Raw genomic sequence first — 21,780 nt, 5'->3', positions numbered from 1 at the left:
TTACATAGGCCAGCCTGTGGTAACTCGGGCCAGAATTTGCAGAGAATTTGTAAGTGCTTATTCATGTAAAAATTTACAAAAAATTACAGCCTCTCTTTGCCCCAGTTTTCTTCATCTGCATACCTAATGCTACAGACGATACACACACCCGTGCCCCAGGCTCTACCGAACAGGTTTACTCTTTCCCATATATTTATGTTTGTGAGGCAGTGGTAGTACCTTGTCAGATGTATCTCTTTCGCCAGGCGGGGGGTGAAACACCCAGGTGAGAGGCGGCGGCGGCGGGAAGGCGGCTGAGGGAGGAGCCACCGCTGGGGGGAGCCGGCAGCCTCGCCCGCGCCGGGGAAGCTTCGAGAACGAGGCGGGCGCGAGGGCGGCGCTCTGCGCTGAGGCGTGCGGCGGGCAGCGGGAGGCGCCATTACGGTCCCGTCCTCGGTCCCGCCGGGGCGAAGGCAGCTGCGAGGGCAGGAGAATAGGGCTAGTCAGCGGTGGTGTTTCCCCAGTCTTCCCGCAATTTCTGTCACAGGACTTTCCAAAGCTAAAGATGGTGGCTGTGTCTTTGTGTTCAGGTAAAGAAAAAGAAAGGGTTTTCCTAGAAGCTGCCTGAGGGTCTGTGGAAGGAGTGGTAAACCCTTAAGCTAGCTGGGGTCAGGGCAAGCCTGTCTGGGAGGAACTGGCCTGCCAGGATAGTGAGTGGAGAGACATTTGTGTATAATCTTATTTTTCTGGTTTGTCTCAATCTGGGTTTTTTTTGTTGTTTTTGTTTGTTTTGCTATAAAAGGACTATGGTTTTGTTTTCTATTCTAATATAACTTATCTTCAGGTGGCTTTGATCTGCCCTTGCAAAAGCCTTGCTCTCAAATCGTGCTCTCTTAGGACAGCCTTATATTGCATACTGTGATGTGTTATTCATATAGTGTGTTTACATAGGGTCAGTTAGCTAAAAAATGTGATTGCTTCCCTGCTACTTGGGCCTATGTATAAATTATGAGAAAATTCCTTCCAACACATGCAATTAGTTCCATGTTTATGGTACTCTTGGAAAGATTCCCGAGGTGAGTTTATGGTTTGTAATTATGTATTCTTATGTATTGTATCCATATGTTACATGTGACAACTCTGGACAAACATGGTGATTAGGCTTTTAGTTGGTGACATACATGCTAAGGTATAGAAAATGTCTTTTATGATGTATTTTATATTTTAAACTCTTGACCAGTACCTTCCAGTTTGAATCTCACTTACATTTAAGCTATCTTTAAGAAGAACAAAAAATCTCATATGAAAATGAGTAGTTATGCTGCCACTGGATGAAAAATGTACTGTTTCTTATCTGAAGACTTCTGTGGAGACTATGCTACTATCAAGATTGTCTTTTTTGCTGTACTGTATAAACTTTTTCTTGAAGGAAATAGATTGAATAGGGAACATTTTACTTCTGTGAAGTGTTCACAAGGATGAATGTAAAATTGCCTGAGCTATGTTCTTCCTGCTTTACCGAGAAAGAAGAAAAGAAGTTCCTTGATGCTTAGCAAGTTATTAATTACAATGATAAATAATGAAGTACATTAGTTAAGGACCGCATAAGTGTATGAATTTTATATGTTTTAACATGATCCTTCACGAGCCTTACAGCATCAGAAATGGAACACAATGTCCATTTCCAGACAGCGTGATAAGAGGTCGGAATAAGCAAATACTAAAATATGTTTTATATATGCTTTGTTGCTGTCATCTCCTAGTCCTGTTTTACGTAGGCACGCTGATAATTTGCTTAGCAAGAATTATGGTGAAAGCTCAGCTACTCGCTTCCTTTCAGGCTTGGAGTACTGTAAGAACTTGTTACTAAAACCTCTGAGAGTATATTCGCAGGACACTCAGCCTTCTCTGGATATGTTATGCTGAGGCAGAGAGAAACTGATGGAAAAACAAAAGTTTAAGCAATTGAAGAAGAAATGTATAGAAAAAGTAAGGTTCTGGTATCATTTAAAGTCTAAGATATGAATCCTGACACCCAGGAGAACTTTTTTTTTTTCCCTTCAGGAATTTGATGCAACTAGTGTAAAATGCCAGATATCCTGGGTTTAACAAGAATTACTAAGTATAAGAATTTTTTTTTTTAAACTCAAGACTTTTTTTAGAAGAAAAAATGTCAAAATACACAGCTTTTGTTTTTTCTTTTATAAGTTTTGGGAACACTGTTGTCACAAATGGAACTTTTGGTTAAATGAGAAGTGTAAGTTAGTGTAGTTACGTCAACTCTGTGTTTTGAACTGAAGTGGGGGGATGGAAGAATGCAGCTGATTTCTGCTACTCTAGAATGAAGAAATGTTGTTATGTATATGACTGGACTCTAGGCAGAATTGTATTTAGTATAAGTAGGTACTAGACAATGTAACATTCAGCTGTGAGCAATATTCCTGTCCTTATTCAGAAATACTTGAATTGTTTAGTAGACAATGTGAAGTGTATTTTTGTACTATTCAGTAATGAAAGTTATTAACTGGCAGTGAGGCAGTAAAGCAAAATGCATTATGTATGAAACAGGTGATCATGACAATTGCTATTTCAAAGGATTTGACACAAGTGACTTAAATCAGATTTACTTTCATTTTGAAATGAATAAAAATGTGTTTTAAGTTGAAATACACATATATGATTTCGCATAATTTCTTATTGTGATATTGCATTCTCTTGCCAGTAGTTCATGGATGACTTTTCCTTTGTTTGCTTTAGCAGAGATCTAATTTTCAGATTTGAGGCATGAACAGATTTTCTAGGAACAAAACTAGAGCAATTTTTGCTTGATTTGTAAAATGTATTCATGTGTGCAAACACAAATAAAACACTAAGACAATGACATTATGAATCATACCACTAATAACTAGATTATTTTTTTATAGTTTTTGAAAGTCAGTCTCACTGAATTTTAGTGAATCTATGTTTGAATTTGTAGAACAATGTTGTGTTAGCTTTAGAGCTGTAACATTCAGCAGGTTTATAGAGGGTTTGTGTGTTGGGTTTAGGGTTTTTTTTTGTTTGTTTTCATTTTTTTCCTATTTGTTTAGGTATCGCAGTGTTTCTTTCTAAAAAAAAAAATAGAAATAGCCGTGCTTATCAGGGAGATCTTCACCTTTTTTTCCAAGATTTCTGTTCTCAGCCTTTAGCTTTCTATGCAGCTTTGGTGCAAAACTGTTTCGCTACTAATAGCAGGACTATCTATTTCCCAGTGTTACAGGTATATAAATAAATTTGATACTGCATATCTTCTGTCTGCATGTATTCTGAAATCAGTTACAGGATATTTTTAAAATATTTGCTGAGTGGTTGCTAGATGCATTTTCCCAAACATGGACTGTACTTACTATTTTAGTAAAAAAGAGACCAGCTTTGACAGGAATTGATGTGAAACAATTAAAAGAAATTACTCTTTATGCCATATATCAGTGTGATTGAGTTCAACTTGCCCATTCTGCATGCTCGCTGCCTGTTGTGTATTTATAGTTCTGTTCACTGTTTCCAGCATCTTGATGCAAGTTTTAATGAGCACTGTTCCTATTAGTTGCAGGTTAATATCAGGAATATACAATTCTGTTTCACTAAGAATTTATCAATTTCTTGCTTTCCACACTGTGGCTGCAAGAATCTGCCTTTTGGTCATTAGCTTTTTCAAGTGAAGAGTATTTCTTACCCCCTGTTACCCCCTGTGATGGAAAAGTGAAAAAAAAAAAAAAAACCAAAAAAAACACCAACCAACCAAACAAAACCCCACAACCTAAAAGTAGTCCGTTTCTAAAGCAGTGAAGGCTCTGAATCAGGAGAGCATGCAACTGTAAGCAAGTTGTGGCTCACACTTACTTAATTCTTTTGTTGACTTAAGTAGATCTGGGGTGATGTTTTCTCCTGGTGATAAGAATTTCCAGTTTCATTTTGTTCATCACTGGGAAAAAAAAATCAAATTAAAGAAACCTCATTGAAGTCAGTACCATCATGCTAATAAAAAATAGATCAAAGAATAAATTAGTCCCTTAGTGGATTTAGAGTAAAATCATATGAGGGAATGAATTTGAAAGCCTTGATAATATAACAAATCGTCTGTTTCTCTTTGAGGTAGGTCATCGTCTTTGAATATGATCATGAAATATACTATGTAGGAAGTGGATTCTGTGGATAAATACTGATGGCTACAAAACAATTTATGTTTGAAACATTATAGAGTGGGAAAATGAGTTCAGGTTGGTTGTTATCATTTGTGCCTGGCCTTAAAAAAATGAGGGGGATTCCTGTCAGGCAACAGCTTTGTAGTGTTTCTTATTGTCATCAGAAATGGTAAGAAATACCAGTAAAGTCTCTACCTTTTTTAAAAACATTAACTACAATCAAAACCAGCCAGTTCCTTAAATGAAACATGATATATGTGGTGACAAAGGATAGATGTTGCTCTGTTTAGCTATGTTAGTGACTTACAGGAAAAAAAGAAACAACCAAAAACCTCAACAAAACCACTAAAAATCTCCAGTACCAGAAAAGATCCTACCGAACAATCCAGCAGCTGAGGTCTACAGGATAAAATTGAAATCCATGTCAACATGATTTAGAAATTCAGAACCTCTGGCATGTAGTATAGAACTGCTTAATTATCAATGGACACTTCAGAGGGAGCCTTTGTGAACTGGAATAGTTGAAAATAGCTCACTCTTCAGTTAAATAACATTATAATCATCCTATTGACTGACAAATAGAGCCCATGTCATGGGGATCTTTTGCTCTGAGAAACACTGTTTTAACACAGGGATTTAAATACTCCTATTTAAGGAGTCTACAGTGGATTAGCAGCGATTGAATTGGATGTCATATTGAAAAAGTGTGTTATACTAGCTAAATTTGTCCATGTAATTAAAATAGGTTGAGGAATATGAAGATAAGAATGGGAGTGATATTTTCAGGATTTCTTCTCTATTATGATTTCAGTATTTGGATATTGATGTAGTTTTGGACTTCAGTGTAATTTTCCTGAATTTTTAAAATAGTTTATAATACTTTTTTTTTTTTTTAAACTTGATATAGCAGTTACAAAATATTACCACAACTTATTTATTTCTGCTCTAAGTCAGATCTGAACCCAGGCATCAAGAAATGGTGTTGCTTTTTCATCTGAAGTGGACACCTGGACTCATTTACTACTTTTCTGTGATCCTCTTAAGTAAGAAATAGCAGTCGAGTCCTGTAATAAGCTACAGGAATTCTGACTCAGGTGGGACCAGGTAGAGCCTTGTGTACAAAGAATGGATTTAGATTCTACCTTCACATCATACTCCATTAGGTAGTTAAAATTTTCATATTCTGTCTACTTTTCAAGGTATGATTTGACAGCTGCTGAATAAAGATAATAATGAACAACGATAATATTTAAATGATGCCATTAATATTTAGTATATTGGACAAAAAAGCAAGTATATTTAAGTGCATACATACTCCGATGAAGGAGAGCAAATCTCAAAATGGTTTTTTTTCCCCCTCCTACCCTCCATCCTGTCCATCTGGGCCATTTGCCGTACTAGTTATTGAAGTCAGCAGTACAGACAATGCATTCTTTTGAAAGATGGGAAAATGGCTTGGCAAGCTTAATGTTACCTTCTGTTATACAATTTTATTTGTTCTTAATTTTTTTTTACTACCTTAAAAGTGTTAGTGAGTGCTGGAGCTTATGAAAGGTCCTTGAGGGTTGGACTACTCTGTTTAGCCTTCTGTACTTTTTTTTTTGGCCTCTATATTCCAGTCATCAAGAAAGCCTGTTTCCACACACTGTACTGTGACTGCCTTTCTGCCCAGTTCCTTTCTTCTTTCCTTTTTGTATTTTTATCTTGTCTTAGTTCATCTCTAACTTTTCCCACCATCTGTTACCATTCACATGCTCTCTTTTGACAATTTTTCTTAATGTCCTGTTTTCTCTGACTCTGCAATTTCTATTTGCAGTTTCTTTAGCCTTGCCTTTTGCTTTTGGATTTGTATTTATATTGTTTTCCCATTTTGCAGTATGTGTATGTTATGTAGACAAATATGAGAGACATTAAATATTGTATGTCATTAGAAATACTCTGACTTCGTAAATGTCTTTCAGGACAATGCTTGGTTGCTAGAAAGTACCTCATGCTCTGTTTCTTTGCATTGCTGTTGCCATAGTATTCCTGTCAGTGCTACGGCACAAATGGCAGGCAGCATACAGCTATGACTATATAAATAGGTTGCTTTAAGAACACCACTTTCCCTATGACATGAGATGTTGCACTCCAAGATGTTTTCTCTCCAAGAGAAAACTTGAGTTATGTTGGGTTTTTTCCCCCATTAAAGGTCTACAGCTCTAGAACAGTTTTTAAAGGTTCAAAACTGTTCTGGAATTGTTTAGAAAGACAAGTAAACACCATTTAAAAATAGTGTATTCTACAGAAGTTCAAGAATTGTAAGTCCTTGTTGGTTGCTTTTCTACTTCGAGACCAAACAGTTTTCTGTTAAAACTCATAACGCTACCTATTACATGTCTATGCCCTTTAGTAATTCAGGAAAATCTACAGCAGTGAAAGACATTACGAAAAGTCATGTTAGCGTTTTTCTAACATGGTTTATAACAATGGTGTTCTATTACTTCCATGTTTTAATGTGTTTTCTTTAACATGACACAAAAATATTTTTAATAGAATGGTTCAAGCTTTGTTTCATTTTAAAAAAGTAAATAAAAGTATGCATAGTAATGTAATGCTAAGATGTTCCACCCCACAGCTTTCTTGACATACCTCTTTGAGTCCTGCTGTTGTTATTTCATAATCCCTAGAAACTCCACTGCAGTTATAACTGGGGCTATAGGAATTCTTATCAGCTATTTTTAATACAAGTTATCTACTGGTACTATCACAACTTTCAGAATTGATTCAGGAAAGTTTTTTGTGAACTCTTTAGACTTTGATTTGTGTACTCAAATTGCTTTGTAAAACTTGATAGATAAAACACAGACTTTTGTTTTGAGTGCGACTAAAATTCCCTGTATCTTCAAAACTAGAGAGAGGAGCAGTGTAGCGTTAATAACCTTATTAATAATCAAAAGATTTTTTTATGGCGTAAGATTATTTATGTGGAAGATGTATATACCTGACTATACAACATTTTTATAATATTATAATTTATAGGCAATCCTTACATCAATATTGCCACAGAAGAATTTGGGATAGAGATTTGGTTTATATTTATGCTTGGCTTTTTTTATTATTTCCTCCCCTCAGAAATTAAATGCAAGTTTAAAATATTACTCTGTAAACATCAGGATGCGAAGGTGTTTTTTTTTTTTCCCCTGTTTTGTTGTTTTTCAGTTTAACTTCTAGTAGAGAAGAAAAAGTGGCAGAATAGTGCTTTCCAGTATGAATGGAACATGCTACCATTCTGAAATTTTGTTTTGAGTGGAACATTTAAATATCAGCTCTTCATTGTAACCCATACATTTTGTTGGTGTTTTGCATGGAAACAATGTAAATATATTTATTTCAATAATAGTGGATACAAAAATGTACTTTCCTGAAATAAGAGCTTTCTGCAGGTTGAATGTACATGGGCAATTACTTTAGTGGGATGACAATTGTTAGAGATATATTTACAGAAATGTAAGACAGTTAATAAATAAAATCGTAATAGTCGAACTAATATATTTGTAGAGTATCACCACAGTTCTTTGATTAAACTCATGCTGCTACCATACTGTTACCATTAATGATAATCAGTATCTGCTGATGACTTCCTTATTTACATATTTAGAGTTTAATATTATAATGGATTTATAAAACAGCTGTTTATAGTACACTGTTTCATCACTCCTGAATGCCGTTTAGTGTCGTATTGTGCCTTATACAGCATTACTAAAGTACTGCAAATAAGTCCGTGAATTACTAAAATACCGCAGGTAATGTGGTAACTATGCCACATAAACTGCATACCTAGTTCTCACCCATGTCAGCAATCTCATTCAGGTTAATTGAATTACTCCAGTGAGCAATGCCTTATTTCATAAGTGAAGACTTGCAGGATTGGATTTTTATTTCATGTTGCTCCTTTTGTATAATTATAAAGCCAGAAAACGCTTTACAATTAAATCATGCTGGTATGGAAAGATACACCTTGCAGATCTAGTTGGACTGTTCTTTATCTGTTACTTACTCCCAATCAAAAGAAAGTTGCAGAGTTGAAATGGAATAGCAGTATTAAATGTTCCTAATCTGTTTCACTGCAAAGTCAAATGTTTTAATTTAAATTACCCTGAAAGTGGTACTGCTGAAAGGCAATAACTAAGGGATGAAGACAATTACTGGCTTCAGTAATTTCTTCAACCACTGCAACTTGATCTGCAGGAGTAAATCAATCTATGCTATGGCAGGCAAAATAAAATCAGAAAAGGCAGGAAAAAAAATCCACATTTTTACCTGTACAATGAAAAGAATGTAGATGAGTTAGTACAGGTGTATTTTTTGAAACAGATGCTAAGCTGGTAGGAGATAAAACTTCATTAACTAAAAAAATCATTTTAGACAGACCTCTTGAACATATACCTTACAGAAATGCTGTCCTAGATTATCCTAAATTCTGGAAGGGCAGAGTTATGCAAAGGTTAGGCAAAGTAGCATATTCTATACATGGAGTTCAATAGTGTGTTTTTTCCTCTAGAAGTTCTCAGCTGTAGGTATATAGATATCTGTATGTACCTGTAAGTCATCCCTACTTCCATCTTTCTTGAGGCTGTTAACAATCTTGAGAGGAGAATATATTGTTATTCAGAAACTAGGTTGAAAAGTATAAAATTTTCTTTTCTTCAGCCCAGAACAAAGCTGTATCTCACTTTAAAGGTACTGGTATCTCAGAGTACTTAGCTCATATATGAGCAGACATCACCAGATTTAAAATTATATCAAATTTCTTACAGTTCATTCTTCAGGAGATGTATTAAATGTTGCCACATACCAGAAGGGAAATTATTGCTGCATAGTCTCTCTCTCCCCCTTTTTTCCCTAAAATCAAAGAAAGCAAAAGCAATCTCAGCTGTCTTGGAAATCAATGACAAGTATCCAAATGGAGATTATCTGGCAATATGGTGGGCAGTTGGGGAACTAAGAGGGTTACAAGTTTACCCTTCCTGCTGGGAAAAATTGTTGATGTAGAACTAAAGCTAAAAGACTTTCAATGTTTTGCTGTTCTCCTTCTGTGTAGGAATTTGTGCCCTGCTCTTGTGGATTTAGACACATAATCCAAATCTCAATGAATTGAGTATTTATGTTTACTTTCAAAGATCAAATCAGATCTTATCATCTTAAAGAAAAGGACTGCTGTATTAGTGGCCCTGTGTTAGACAAATTTCCATTGGATAACATTTAGGCAAATTTGTTAGACAAATTTCCACTAGATAACGTTTTCCTGCTAGTGTAAGTTCCTGTATTAAAAATAGCCAGATTTCTTTGCTGTTAACAAGTATTACATAAATTTGTCAGTGCAAAACTTGGGGGAGAATTAAGACAAGTGTTCTTGGTTTCCTGTCTCTGAGCAAGAGGTATAAAAAGATCTAGTTCTCAGCAGATGGTTGCTTGCAAACTTACATATTTTTTCTTTGGAAACAAAAAAATTGAGGACAATGTGGTAGAGGGTTCAAAGGAAGAGGTTTTCTTAAGGAGCGAAGGAAAATCTTGTGCTGGAAATAGGGATTTTTGTACTTATTCATTCACTCTCATCCAGTTCTGAGTCTTACTTGAGTGTTTAGTAAACAGTTTTAAGTAAAAAAATAAATAAATCCTTCATAATGTATAAAATTTATTACTAAGTCAAATATCACTTTACTAATAGGGTTTTCAAACAGTTCAGGTTATTTGCTGTAGGAAGAGTACTCCTTTCATGTCTCCCATCACTTTAAGAACACAATATTCTGTAAATTTTTAAGAATTTGTCTTTCTTTTCCTTTTTCCAGCTACTCTTGGCGTTCTACACGAATACTCATTAGTCATTCTGGAGATGGACTTGCTGTCTGGAACCTACCTCTTGGCAGTCTTATTAGCCTGTATTGTATTCCAATCTGGCGCACAGGAGAAGAATTATACCGTGCGGGAAGAACTGCCTGAAAATGTCCTCATTGGCAATTTGCTCAAGGATCTTAACCTAACGCTGGACCCAGATGTTCCCCTTTCCTCACCGCTACAGTTCAAGCTTGTGTATAAGACTGGGGATGTACCATTAGTACGGGTGGAGGAGAACACTGGTGAGATATTCACAACTGCAAACCGCATAGACCGAGAGAAGCTGTGCTCTGGCATCTTTAGTGAGAATCGCTGCTTTTATGAGGTGGAGGTTGCTGTTTTGCCTGATGAAGTTTTCAGACTGGTCAAGATCAGATTCCTAATAGAGGATATAAATGACAATGCCCCCCTCTTCCCCTCAACAGTTATTAACATCTCTATCCCTGAAAACACAGCAATTAATTCTCGCTATTCTGTCCCATCTGCCATCGATCCGGACATTGGTGTGAATGGTATTCAACATTATGAACTCCTTAAGGTGGGTTTCTTCCATTCTTTTATGTTACTGTCTGTATTACGGTCTTCCCACAAATGCTGCCAGTCCTCATCAACCCATTAGAAATATGAAGCTGGGTACCACAGTAGTGGTACGCTGCAGATTCCTGTCTTGAAATGTTAATCTATACCTCTGAGGGCATTCTGGCACATCATATCTTCGCTTTGTGGAAAACTGTTTATGTATGTGTATGTCTATCCGTGTAGCAGTATGATGAAACATGCATGTCTTCACGAACTCTCCACCAGCATTCAAAGTGTTTGTACACTTTGCCTAACAGTTGTCTTAGACCATTAAAGATGTCTTCTTATCGCCACCAACATGAAAGCGCCAAGTGCAACAATAGTTTGCATTGGTTTTATGTCTCCCTCTTGCATGACTACTAGATTTGAGCAGCAGAACTTAGCCCAGAAGCTTGTGTGATGTGATGCTCACCTCTGTACTGATGAGCTATTCCAGAATGAAAAAGAATTCGTTTGTCAAAGCAGCTTTGTAATGTTTGGGTGGGCATAATGTCTGGGCAGGAGAAAGTCCAAAATGTGCATGAATGCAAGGACAGCAGTGCCAATGGCCTTGTAAGAGCAGATATTCCATATGCTTGCTTCATTTACCCTTTCTAGCAAATGACAGGAGAACTGCAATTAGGGAACAAAAGAATAACATGTAGACAGGTGGTGTGTAAGAGTGTGTGATTGCTAAATAAAGGATTACTTTCACTTGAGTTTACTTAAGTAGAGAGTTTAGAACAAGAAAGGAACTTATTCTAAAATTATTGGGTTATTATGTGGGAAGCTGAAAATGTCTTCACTTATGTTGATTTGTAATAGGGAGCTATTGGGTAGTTTGACTGCTCAGCAACCAATCTGACACCCTCATTACTGACTGGAAGAATATGGGCTATATAGGCCAGTATATTGCTTGATTGACTTGACAGCTAATATTCACTGATATCAGTACTTACTAGCAATTTAATAAAAATAAAGTGCTGCCTTATTTTAACTCTTTTAAATTGCTAACAACCTGAAGTAATTGTGGCAGTGTGGGTACTAACTAGTGACAAAGACATAAAAATCTCTCTCGGAAAACTGCATCCCACTGGACGCTTCTGGTTAGCTATCTTAAAAACACCAAAAAAAAAAAAACAAACTACAAAAACAACAAAAAACCACATACATCTGTGTACTTTCGGTGTAGCCTAGGAATTTAAAAGTTTTCAAGAACTTACTACAAAGTTTGAGGTCTTTGTAGTAAGCTCTTTAAAAGTTTTAAATTACTAGGTTATACTGAGAGCAGATAGATCTATGTGTGTGGGTTTGGTTTTGGTTGGTTTTGGTTTTTTTTTTTTTCATAGCTAACCAGAAGCATTCAATAGGATGCAGTCTTCTTTATTTGGCATTTTAAATGAGAATCTGGGGAATGAATAACAGCATATTAAATAACAGTAGGAGTAGAAAATAATAAAAAAGCCAGGGCTACAGACAAAATGTGGCAAAATAATGCATGGTCCGAGTAGAAAAATATTAGTTAATGTATCTGAGAGAATTGTGCTGTTATTCTAGGAAAAGGAAAAAAAAATAGAAAACAGCAAGATCAGGAGTCCCTGGGATTGAGTGAGCAACAGTTCAGATCACCACAATAGCAGCCTTGTTTTGTGAGTTTATTTTTGGACTGTGTGTTCAGAAATGGAATGTAACAAATCAGCAAAATGATAGCATATTTGTGTCACACAAGTGGGAGCTCATCTAAAATACAAGCTACAGCTCTGTACCAAAAGTAGGGTAGGGCATAAGAACTTGTCTAAAGAACTAACATGAGATAAGATGGTCTGCCAGAGGGCCAGGTTTCACTGAGATGTGCAAATATCTTTTTTTTTTTTTTTTAAAAAAAAAAAAACCAAACAAACTTAATTGTACTAGGAAAAAAATTAAAAAGAAATAAAACCAGTTACATGTTTATTCAAGTGTTTCTGAAAAACTGCTTTTGCGACATAAGGGAAAGAAGGGTGATATGGATGAACACACACTGGTATGGACTGAAAGTTCTGAATTCTTGTGCTAGATGTGCTGCAACCAAAATAATTTGTAAAATCACAGCCCTATAGACAGATCTCCTAAATGAATTAATTGCATTTTTCTCTTGCATGCCTGTTGGTCAGGTACTTTGTGAGTTATGGTTCTGCTGCCTTTAAATAAGCCAGCAATTTCACATACCTTGGAAAGTATCTGTAAAACCATGAAGTGGTTTATGACAGCCAGACACTGTTTGGAATAGTAATGTCCAGATGTTATTCCAGTGGTAGTTTTTACAGTATTAATACCAAAAGTGATCATATAAGAGGAGGGAGGAAAAGGTAGTAGAAATGAAGGACTCTGGTGAGCAGGCAGGGAATGTAGCATACAAAGATCCATCCATCACTGGGGAAGAATAGGGAGATGAAAAAGAAAGGGAACAGTAGCGGTGCCTGAGAATTCTTTCCTGGGTAACACTGAAATACTAAGAGGGAGGGTGGCAGGCACACAAGGATGATGTTGCTTGCCTTTTCTCCCAAAACACTTTTCCCATGTGCGTTATCCTATGCTGGTTTTTGGGGTATACTCTGAAGATACTAATGGCTTCTGGCTTGTGATGTGTGCTGACCTTTTCCTTCCTTTTATGACCAGCATACAGAAAAGTGGGAAAACTGCAGCACATGAAACTGCCTTGCCTTCTGAACAGGATGAGTCTTACAGGGCTGATATGACAGTGTTGTGGAGAATTTTGGGAAGCACCAGATATGAAGATGATGGGCAGGGCAGCATACTTGGAGGATGGCAGAGGAGTGGGAGATTATAAGATATGCAAGTCACTTCGTCGAAGCACAAAGGCTGACGCTTTATTATGCGTGCAGCAACAGTGAAATATGTTGCTCTGTATTTTAGAGAAAGTAATAGAAAATTCACAAGCTGTGCAATGCAGAGAAAGTTCTTCAGTTAAATATAACTTTTTAAAAAAGTTTGGCTAAAATGTGCTTATTGTCTATGTGAAGCCAGGCCTATTTTGCCAGAAGATGAAGAGATTTTTGCCATAACAATTTCTAAAAAAAGAATTAACTTCTCAGTACAAAGTCAGCTGAATAGTTTATAGGTCTGTAACACATTTTCAGCAACTCTGTATCTCACTGGGAAGGTAATTTTCATGTGTTACAATATTTCCTCACTTTGTTACACTTACCTTACTGCCCCCCTCAAAGTGTGGGGAAAAAGGTTGCATGTAATTGCTGTATTGAGTTTCTTTTGCAAAGTAGATAATTAATTATAGTCTTTTAACTATATGATAGACTTGCATGTTATTTTAATCTCCTGCCTCTTTCTAAAAATCCTTTTAAAACAGAAGAAAACAAAACATTGTAAAAAAGGTATTCTTGTATTTTGGGTTCAGCATTACGTGGAAGTTCCGTAACACAGGATTTAATATATTTAATACAAGAGAGTGCTTTCATTACCACACAAACTAGCATTCAAGTATTTTTTGCCTGCCTGCATTTTCTCAAAATGGTACCTCAATAGAAAATAACTTATTTATATGTAACTGATTCATGGTACTGCAGCTTCAAAACTCTCCAGGTGTCTGTGATTCAACTATATACTGTCTGAAATGCATGAACTCTCAAAAGACAACAGTTTTGCATAACCTCTGCATTTCTTCTTGTAAGACTTATTTAGGAGTTATGTGGAGGACAAGTTCTAGGAGATGCTCTAAGGAAAGCAGTGTTTTTAATTTTTTTTAAGAGGAAGATCCAAACATGTCTTTCAGATAGCTTTTCAGTTGTACTTATTGTTTCCTTATTTAGATAATGAGTTGCAACAATTTGCAAAGAAATATCTCCCACCCAGCCAATGAAATAGTGCTAGTAATTGGCCAAGAGTTGCTCTGGTAGAAGTTTACAAATATTGAATTATTTAAAAGTAGGGATGCTTTAACATTACATGAAAGTTGGGTGGGTTTTTTTTTTTTTTTCCTTCCCCATAGAAAAGAGGGTTTCCAGGAAACAGCCATGCAAGGCATCTTGCTGTTACCCAAATAAATTGTTGTGCATGGCATTATAAAAGGTTGTGTTTCTCTGCTGAGATGCCTGAAGCTGACCATGGATAGGATGACATTAAGGGTTCAAATGGCAAATGGTAAACAGTGTTTACTAGAACAAGGCTAGGGAGGAAGAACTTAATTAGATATCATTTAAAAATAAAAGAAAAAGCATTTAGAATGAGAAATAGCTCCAAGTCTAGGTTGGACAGAAAGCTGTCATAACACTGATAGTAGGAGGTGATAGAACAGGCAGCTAAGACAGATAATGAAGTAGTTCAGGGAAAGAAATGGCCAGATGGAAAACCAATGATTTAATTCAGTTGAGATGACTACTTAAAGTGTAAACTGGGAATGACAGGGAAAAAGAGAAACAGGCATTCATAAACATAAGTAGTATGTTAAAACAGCAGGATGCAAGAGCAAATTTTAATTTGAAATGTTAATAAGCAGGGATTTCTGATTAAGGATGAATCTACAAATGCTAATGTTGAGGTTTAACCCCAGTAGGCAGCTAAGCCTACAGGTCTTTGTTCCCCTCTTCAGGGAGCTCACATTGCTTACATACTGATGTAAAATGTACATTGTGTCTGGCAATACCACCACAGTGTTAAAAATACTTACATGCTGTTGTTGATTACACTATTTCAGTACACTTATATTTCAGTTCAAGGCAAGCTAATATTTAGTATAACCTGATTAATACACTTAGAATTTACAGGTGTCACAGGTCTCTGCTTTGACTATGAAGATTTTAATGTGAAGCATTTCTTTGTTCTTTTAGATGTTAAAAAGGGGAGGTGTTTCAGAGCAGGTTTTGAACAGAATTCCAGCTCAGAGCACTATAATGGAGAGTCATATTCATACTTCCAAAAGGATTCGTATAAGTGCATGTTTAGAATTAAATTCTTTTTGTTGATTACTTAGCATTTCTTGTCAACTAGGTATACCATATACACTAGATGTTGCATGGGTGCAACAATACCCAGTTAGCAGTGGACTAGAGTGAAAGCATAACTCTGCTCTTACAGAGGCAGAGCATTTTCTTCTGTGAGCTAATCCTGTGTGCTAATAGGTTGCTGCTCTAATCTGTCGCAATTTGGGGGGAAATTAGATTGGTGTTGCTGTTAAAGTTCTGTTACTCTTACCTATTACAGTAATTTTCTTGTATTTACTTATCATCAAAAGCAGCTGGTGCATTCCTTCTAGTATAATATAATAATCTTTTTGTAGCTGTCAGTTCATACCTCTGTAATCTGACAAAATAGATTCTTACTCAGTCTCACAACACGTCAGTCTTGCCTCTGATGAGGAGAGTTACCTCTTGCTACTGTAAATCATTTATTGTGATGTCTTTCAATAGAAACTTGCGCCTTTTTTCTGATACAGTTTGTCAATTCCATGAGCCATGGAAGATGGAGATCTCAAATCTTCATCAGATTTCAAGCCTGCTCTTGCAACTAGGTTATTTCTGAGCCTCACACTAGTTCTGGATCAAATAACTAATGTCACTGTGAAAATCAGGAATGGAAGGAGATGTGTTTTATGTAAAATGAAAGCTAGGAAGGTAGTTAAATCAAAATTATAAAGACTAGATCTGCAGTTAAATCGGAAAATGAAATCATTGTTGATAATCATATCATAAGCAGTGATAGTGCTTTTGACTATCAAATTCGTAACAATAGAGGAGGACAAACAAAACTTTTCTATGGCCTGTTTGTGTTTTAATGTTACACCAATACTATCCAAGTGGTTCAGTACGTAGAGGGGAAGGAAGCACAGTTAATGTCCTTGCAAACTCAGTGCAGTGACACAGACTTCTGCTTTCTTAACACAGGTGTCCACCAGATCATCTTCACTGTCCCAAGCATCAGCTGCTTGAACCTCTCATTTCTGTCCTTTTTTATGCTTTCATTTCTTTAAGTGGAAGCTGAAGCAGCAACCCTCACTTTTACTCTCAAACCATGTTTGAATGAGGGAATATCCCACAGATAATCATACTGAAATTAATACGGACGATTCTTCTGTGTAGACTTCAGCAATGTGAGAGGACAATGAAGTGTTATATTGGCCCTTTAAATAGGTCACAGAAAGCCTGGGGTGGTTGTTATCAACATCTGCCTTCTGTTAAAAAACTGCGAAGGTAGAGCTTTTTCTACATGTCAACTGACATTTATTAATATTGTCAGGTCTTACTGAATATTGCAGTTAGACACTAATAAGATTAGGTAAATTCCAACTTCATTATTCTCCCGTTATCAAAAATCCTTTTAAAATTTATGGTAACCAACCAGTACTAAAGTATTTTTGCACTATTTAATTTCTTTTTTTATTAGCAACTCCGTCTAATAATTGTGTAAGGGACGTATGGCTGAATTGTAAAGGATGGCTATCCAAGATCCCAAGAATTTTCGTTTTACAGACTTACATATACTCAGGAAAATACATGATTCAAATAGGAAATTTATTGACAATAACAACTTTTCAGTATTTCTTTCTTGTCATTGGAGAAAAGCTAATTGATCAGTGATATTTCAAGATTCACAGACACTAAAACAAAAATCAATTACATGCATATTGATGACCCGGGTAACAATAGTACTTAGGTATTTGAAACTAAAACTGAGAAATAATGGTTTTGTTAAAACAAATCCTAGATTTGGCAGTGCTTATATACAAGGTGCAAATAAGGTGTATGCTAAAAAAGCATTTGAGGGTTGGGGGTTTTTTTGTTTGCTTTTATTTTTTCCCCTCCCATTCACATGTAGCTTAGACTAAGATTTTGAGTTTCTGCTTGGTTGGGGGGGTGGCTTGTTTTTCTTATTTCACAGTCAATTGAATTAGCATAGGGATTTCATTCAGCATAACTTTGCAGGACAGGTTAACTTCCATCTTCATTGTAATGGCTCATGTGGATTATACTTCATGTATTTGCAGAACAGTACTACGTGTTCTTTTCCATTTCATGTGCCAGCATAGATGGGGAAGGTAATAGATTTAGGGAGCTCAAAAATAGATTTAGGAATTTTTTTTTGCTCTGGAGTTGCACTCCAGTCAAGCTCTAAGGTCACCCTATAGTGCTTGTAATTTAATAGATATGGAGAGTTGGACATGTTGTCTTTTTAAGGTAACTTCTAGCTGCCCTTTAGAAGAGAGGGGTTTTCTAGGACAGGCAGGCTGTCTTTTGAATGATGCTAAATACCTTTTTTCCTAAGTCCACAGTGGCAGTGGGGAATAGGACAGAACTGAAACATCTCTCTCTTTCTCTGTTACTGCCAGGAAATCAGTGTATTTGTGTAATGTTATAACACAACTTCATTTTTTTCATATGGGTGGTTCCCTCTCCTTGTCTTTTCCACTGAGACATGGATAATTACCATCTGAAGCGACAAGAATTTCGGCAGTCCCTTGAAGACTTACGAATAATACTTGCTAAGATGGCCGCTTCAAAAGTAGATGTTGTTCATAAAACTTGTGTTATTTCCTGTAATACACATCTGTAGAGGTTGAAGTGCCATTGCAGATTTCTGTAAATCTTGATGCACCTACCTTCCAAGTAATTTAGGATTTTTTATTCTGTTTGTTTTATTCTACTTACGAAGTAGTAATGTGCTGCACAACAGGGCTAGATTTGAAAGTTAGTCTTCAGCTATAGGGAAGTTCAGGGATTAGTAAAAAGGCTCAATTCTCTGAAAGATTGAGCTTCACGGAGTCTAAAACTATTCACAAATACATAACATTTCCTGCTGGTTATATGGTTTAGTTAATGTTGTCCTTAGTACCGTTGTGTAGCATTTCAGATGCTAACTCTCTAAAGCTGTGAGTGGGGAAAGAGCCTTTTTGTTCCAGAAACCCGAGGTCAGTTGGTTTCAGGTGAAGTAATAACTTTGATACAGCCGTTATAGAGTTAACTTCTTAAGTGTCCTTTATACTAGAAATCAGTTCTTGAAAAGTAAATATATTTTCAGAAGTTAATGGCTTTCCTTTCACTCAGGCTTTTTTCTGATAGGTACAATTAGGCCTGATAATAGCTTTGTTTCTGAACTTGTTTTATGCAACAGTCCCCTCCCCCCAATGCATTTCTGTCTTGTTTTTACATGTATACCAACCTAACTTACCCTGTGCAACTTCTATTTACCCCAATACCTTCCCATAAAAGAAGCCTTTAATGAGCCTATCCAATAAAGATTTAGGTGTGCACAGCAAGTATCTGATAAATGCTTTAAAGAACACATCAAATGACTTAGGACAGGATATATTTACGTAACCCCTTATGTTGCTCTTGAGAGGAGAGGGAAAAATCTGTTAGTAGTGCAAACTGTAAAAGTTCTTAATATTAAATAAATCCTAATACCAAAGATATGCAGAATTTTCTTGTTATCAGTTTCCTTATGATCTAAAAGATCTGTTGAAGTAATAAGAAGTAGTTCAAATAGAATGGAATAGAGAGTTTACCCAGCTTTCAGTTCAGGTGAAAAGTAATTGGCTCCCTACCATCATTTCCCTTGTCTAGGTCAGGTAGTTTTGGGTTCATGGATAACATGACATGAGCTCAAACAACCTATAAAATGAGATACAGAAACTTTAGGGATGCTTATAAGTGCTAAGTGTCATCCTAAAACCTTGAAAAGCTCACCTGCAAATATCAAAAGGAAAGTTATTTGTCCCTTTCATATCTTATTTTCTATTAGTAATTACAGGAGAAATTGGAAGGTGGACTGAGGGAGAAATTATGAATACTTACAGGTAGAATTCTTATCCCTTACATTTGTCATTATCCTTGGCCATCTAATGAAATACATTTGCTTCTCGCTGTTTTCCAGTTACTTAAGTTTAGGAACATAAGGAATTTAAAAAAAAAAAAAAAATCTCTTCACTTGATATAGCTCCCTTATCTCAAAATCTTTTTACATCATCTTTGCATCATAAGACTATTTTCATTATTTTATGATGTAGTTCAACATCCACCTTCTTACAAAGCCCTTCCCATTTACCCATTTTTCTTGCTACCTGAAATATCAGAGTATACAATCCTTATGAGAAGGTTTTGTAGTAGAATAAAAACATTGCTCAGTAGTAATTTGTCTAGAGAGAACTGGACAGACAAGTGGTTATCTATGAACATTGTTTTGAAAAAGTCACTGGGTCTGATTTTTAAAGGGGAAAATACCTGATTTGCATTCTTACAGCTGTGAATTAGTGTCTCTAAGCAGATAAAACTCTACTACTGACTGGTGGTAGTGAGTCAAGAGTCAAGGCAATTGCTTCTTGTTAGTTGATACAAGGCTCCTTTAGGGTAGTTTATGGCATTATTACTGTAAAAGTGTCAGGTTCCATTATCCTGACATCCCTTTGGGGGATTGACTGAAGACTGGAGGAGAAAGTCTTGCTTCCAGGCACGGTAGGTTCAGTGAGTTAGGATGAGGGACAAGCTGGCGCATTCAAGGCTCTGATTTTCACACTAGCTGTGATTAAACAATAATATATAACTTAGCATGTCTCTGTGTGGGAAGGATGATAGATTCAAGCTGGAAGGCACAAATCTGTCAAATGGAGATCTTCACTTCATCTATCTTATATGAATATTGTCTTTTGTTGATGTCCAGACAGATCAGTATGCTAGTTAACACAGATGTGGTGATGCTTTCTGAGCATAATAGACAAACGATTTGTTTACATACTCGTCTTGAAACCAAGTGTATAGGCGACACTTAGAAATTAATATTTCCCCAAAACACATTGAGTAAAAACTTCAGTTTCATTTATACAGAAAGAAATTGCCAATTACACACTCTATAATGCTCTCAACAGTAAACCACAATAAAAGCAGTAAGAAAACCCCATGTATCTCAATAAAATTATAGTTTGGTTTGCATATATGCATGATATTGGAACTGCAAATACGCAATGTCATATGAAGTTACAGAATGTGAGTCCTATTCTTAAGCAGTTACATTGGAGTATCCTCATGTGAATGGTGAATATTTATGTTTACTATACGATGGCAATGTAATGCACCTCTGAGGAAAATTTATAGAAAAATATTAAATGTCATGTTCAAACCCAGTTAATTCATGTTTCATGTTCAAGTGACTTTTCCAAACTTGACTTAATTTTGTTTTTATGAATACTTTTAAAATCTTTACAGGTTGCCAAAATTTCTAATGTCAGCAATATCTGAATTGGCTACAGGTATAAAATGTGTGGCAGAAATAGGGTTTTCCATATGTCATTCATGTGTTCCAGATTTTAAAGTAAGCTCACTCATTAACTGAACTTTCTGAAGGTCTTTGAATGTTTCACATAAGCAACAGTATGCTGAAAACTTTTGCCCTTTTCTGTAGGTTTAGATGCTGTGATGGTTACCTGGACAACAGTTTTTTGTGTGTGCGTTTGTTTGGGTTTTTTCATGTGCTTATTTGGTTTGGGATAGCTATATCTTATGAGCTACTTGGAGAAAAGAAACAAATCAGTGTTACAAGCCCAAAATAAGTCGGCTTAAGAGAATTTGAGATTCGTGAGGGTTTATAAACCATGTGAACATAGACAGTTAAAAATATTTCAAACAGTGCTGAAGGGTCGTTGAAGATGAGATTTTTTTTCCACCAGTTAATTGCAAAAATTACTGGCTAAACATTTTATAAGTGCAGACAAACAATAAAATTCTCTAGGAAGATCTCTCTGAAAGTTAAAACTGAAGCCATGATTGAGTTTTACTGGTCACTTGATCAAGACTTCATTTGATTTCAGTAGAAGCTGCCTTGAGTCTTTAACTTTTCCTTGTGTTATGCTTGCCATCAAATCCTCCTCAGTTTCAGAGGGTAGGGAACTATTAGTTTGATTTGATTTGACTTTCTCTATTTTCGGCTTTCTGTAAAATGCAAGCAGGAAGACAGCAGGTTTAATTGGATATTGGTACAGAGTATGCTGTTGATACAGTTGCATGTAGATTTCTTGTGTGTAAGTATGTCACTATTGGGTAAATTTGAGTTAGTACAGGAGAAATGTGCACTGTGTCTCAGCATATTTCACACTCTTCCTGGGAGCTGTATTTAAAAATATGTGTAAGTAAAAAATTCTAAATTGAAAATTTAATTTTTACAGTTATCATTAGCTTTCCTCGTG

The 21,780-nt window shown here is 36.0% G+C and overlaps 1 protein-coding gene across 1 annotated transcript in view; it reads left to right on the top strand.

The window, feature by feature from the left end:
• The first annotated feature begins 392 nt into the window (after window positions 1-392).
• Window positions 393-21,780, top strand: part of PCDH11X (protocadherin 11 X-linked) — a 464,470-nt gene continuing 443,082 nt past the window's right edge. Inside the window, exons 1-2 of the mRNA XM_087749107.1 lie at window positions 393-569; window positions 9,992-10,575. Of these exons, the coding sequence (XP_087605233.1) occupies window positions 545-569; window positions 9,992-10,575 (609 nt within the window). The 5' untranslated portion in view covers window positions 393-544. The remainder of the gene's footprint in view (window positions 570-9,991; window positions 10,576-21,780) is intronic.

This window comes from Nipponia nippon, unplaced genomic scaffold (genome assembly GCF_047370975.1).
Source record: "Nipponia nippon isolate SJK-2023a ecotype South Korea unplaced genomic scaffold, ASM4737097v1 scaffold_12, whole genome shotgun sequence".
Lineage (NCBI taxonomy): Eukaryota > Metazoa > Chordata > Aves > Pelecaniformes > Threskiornithidae > Nipponia > Nipponia nippon.
The sequence above is the reverse complement of the archived record's forward strand: the minus strand, read 5'-3'. Positions and strand labels throughout refer to the sequence as shown.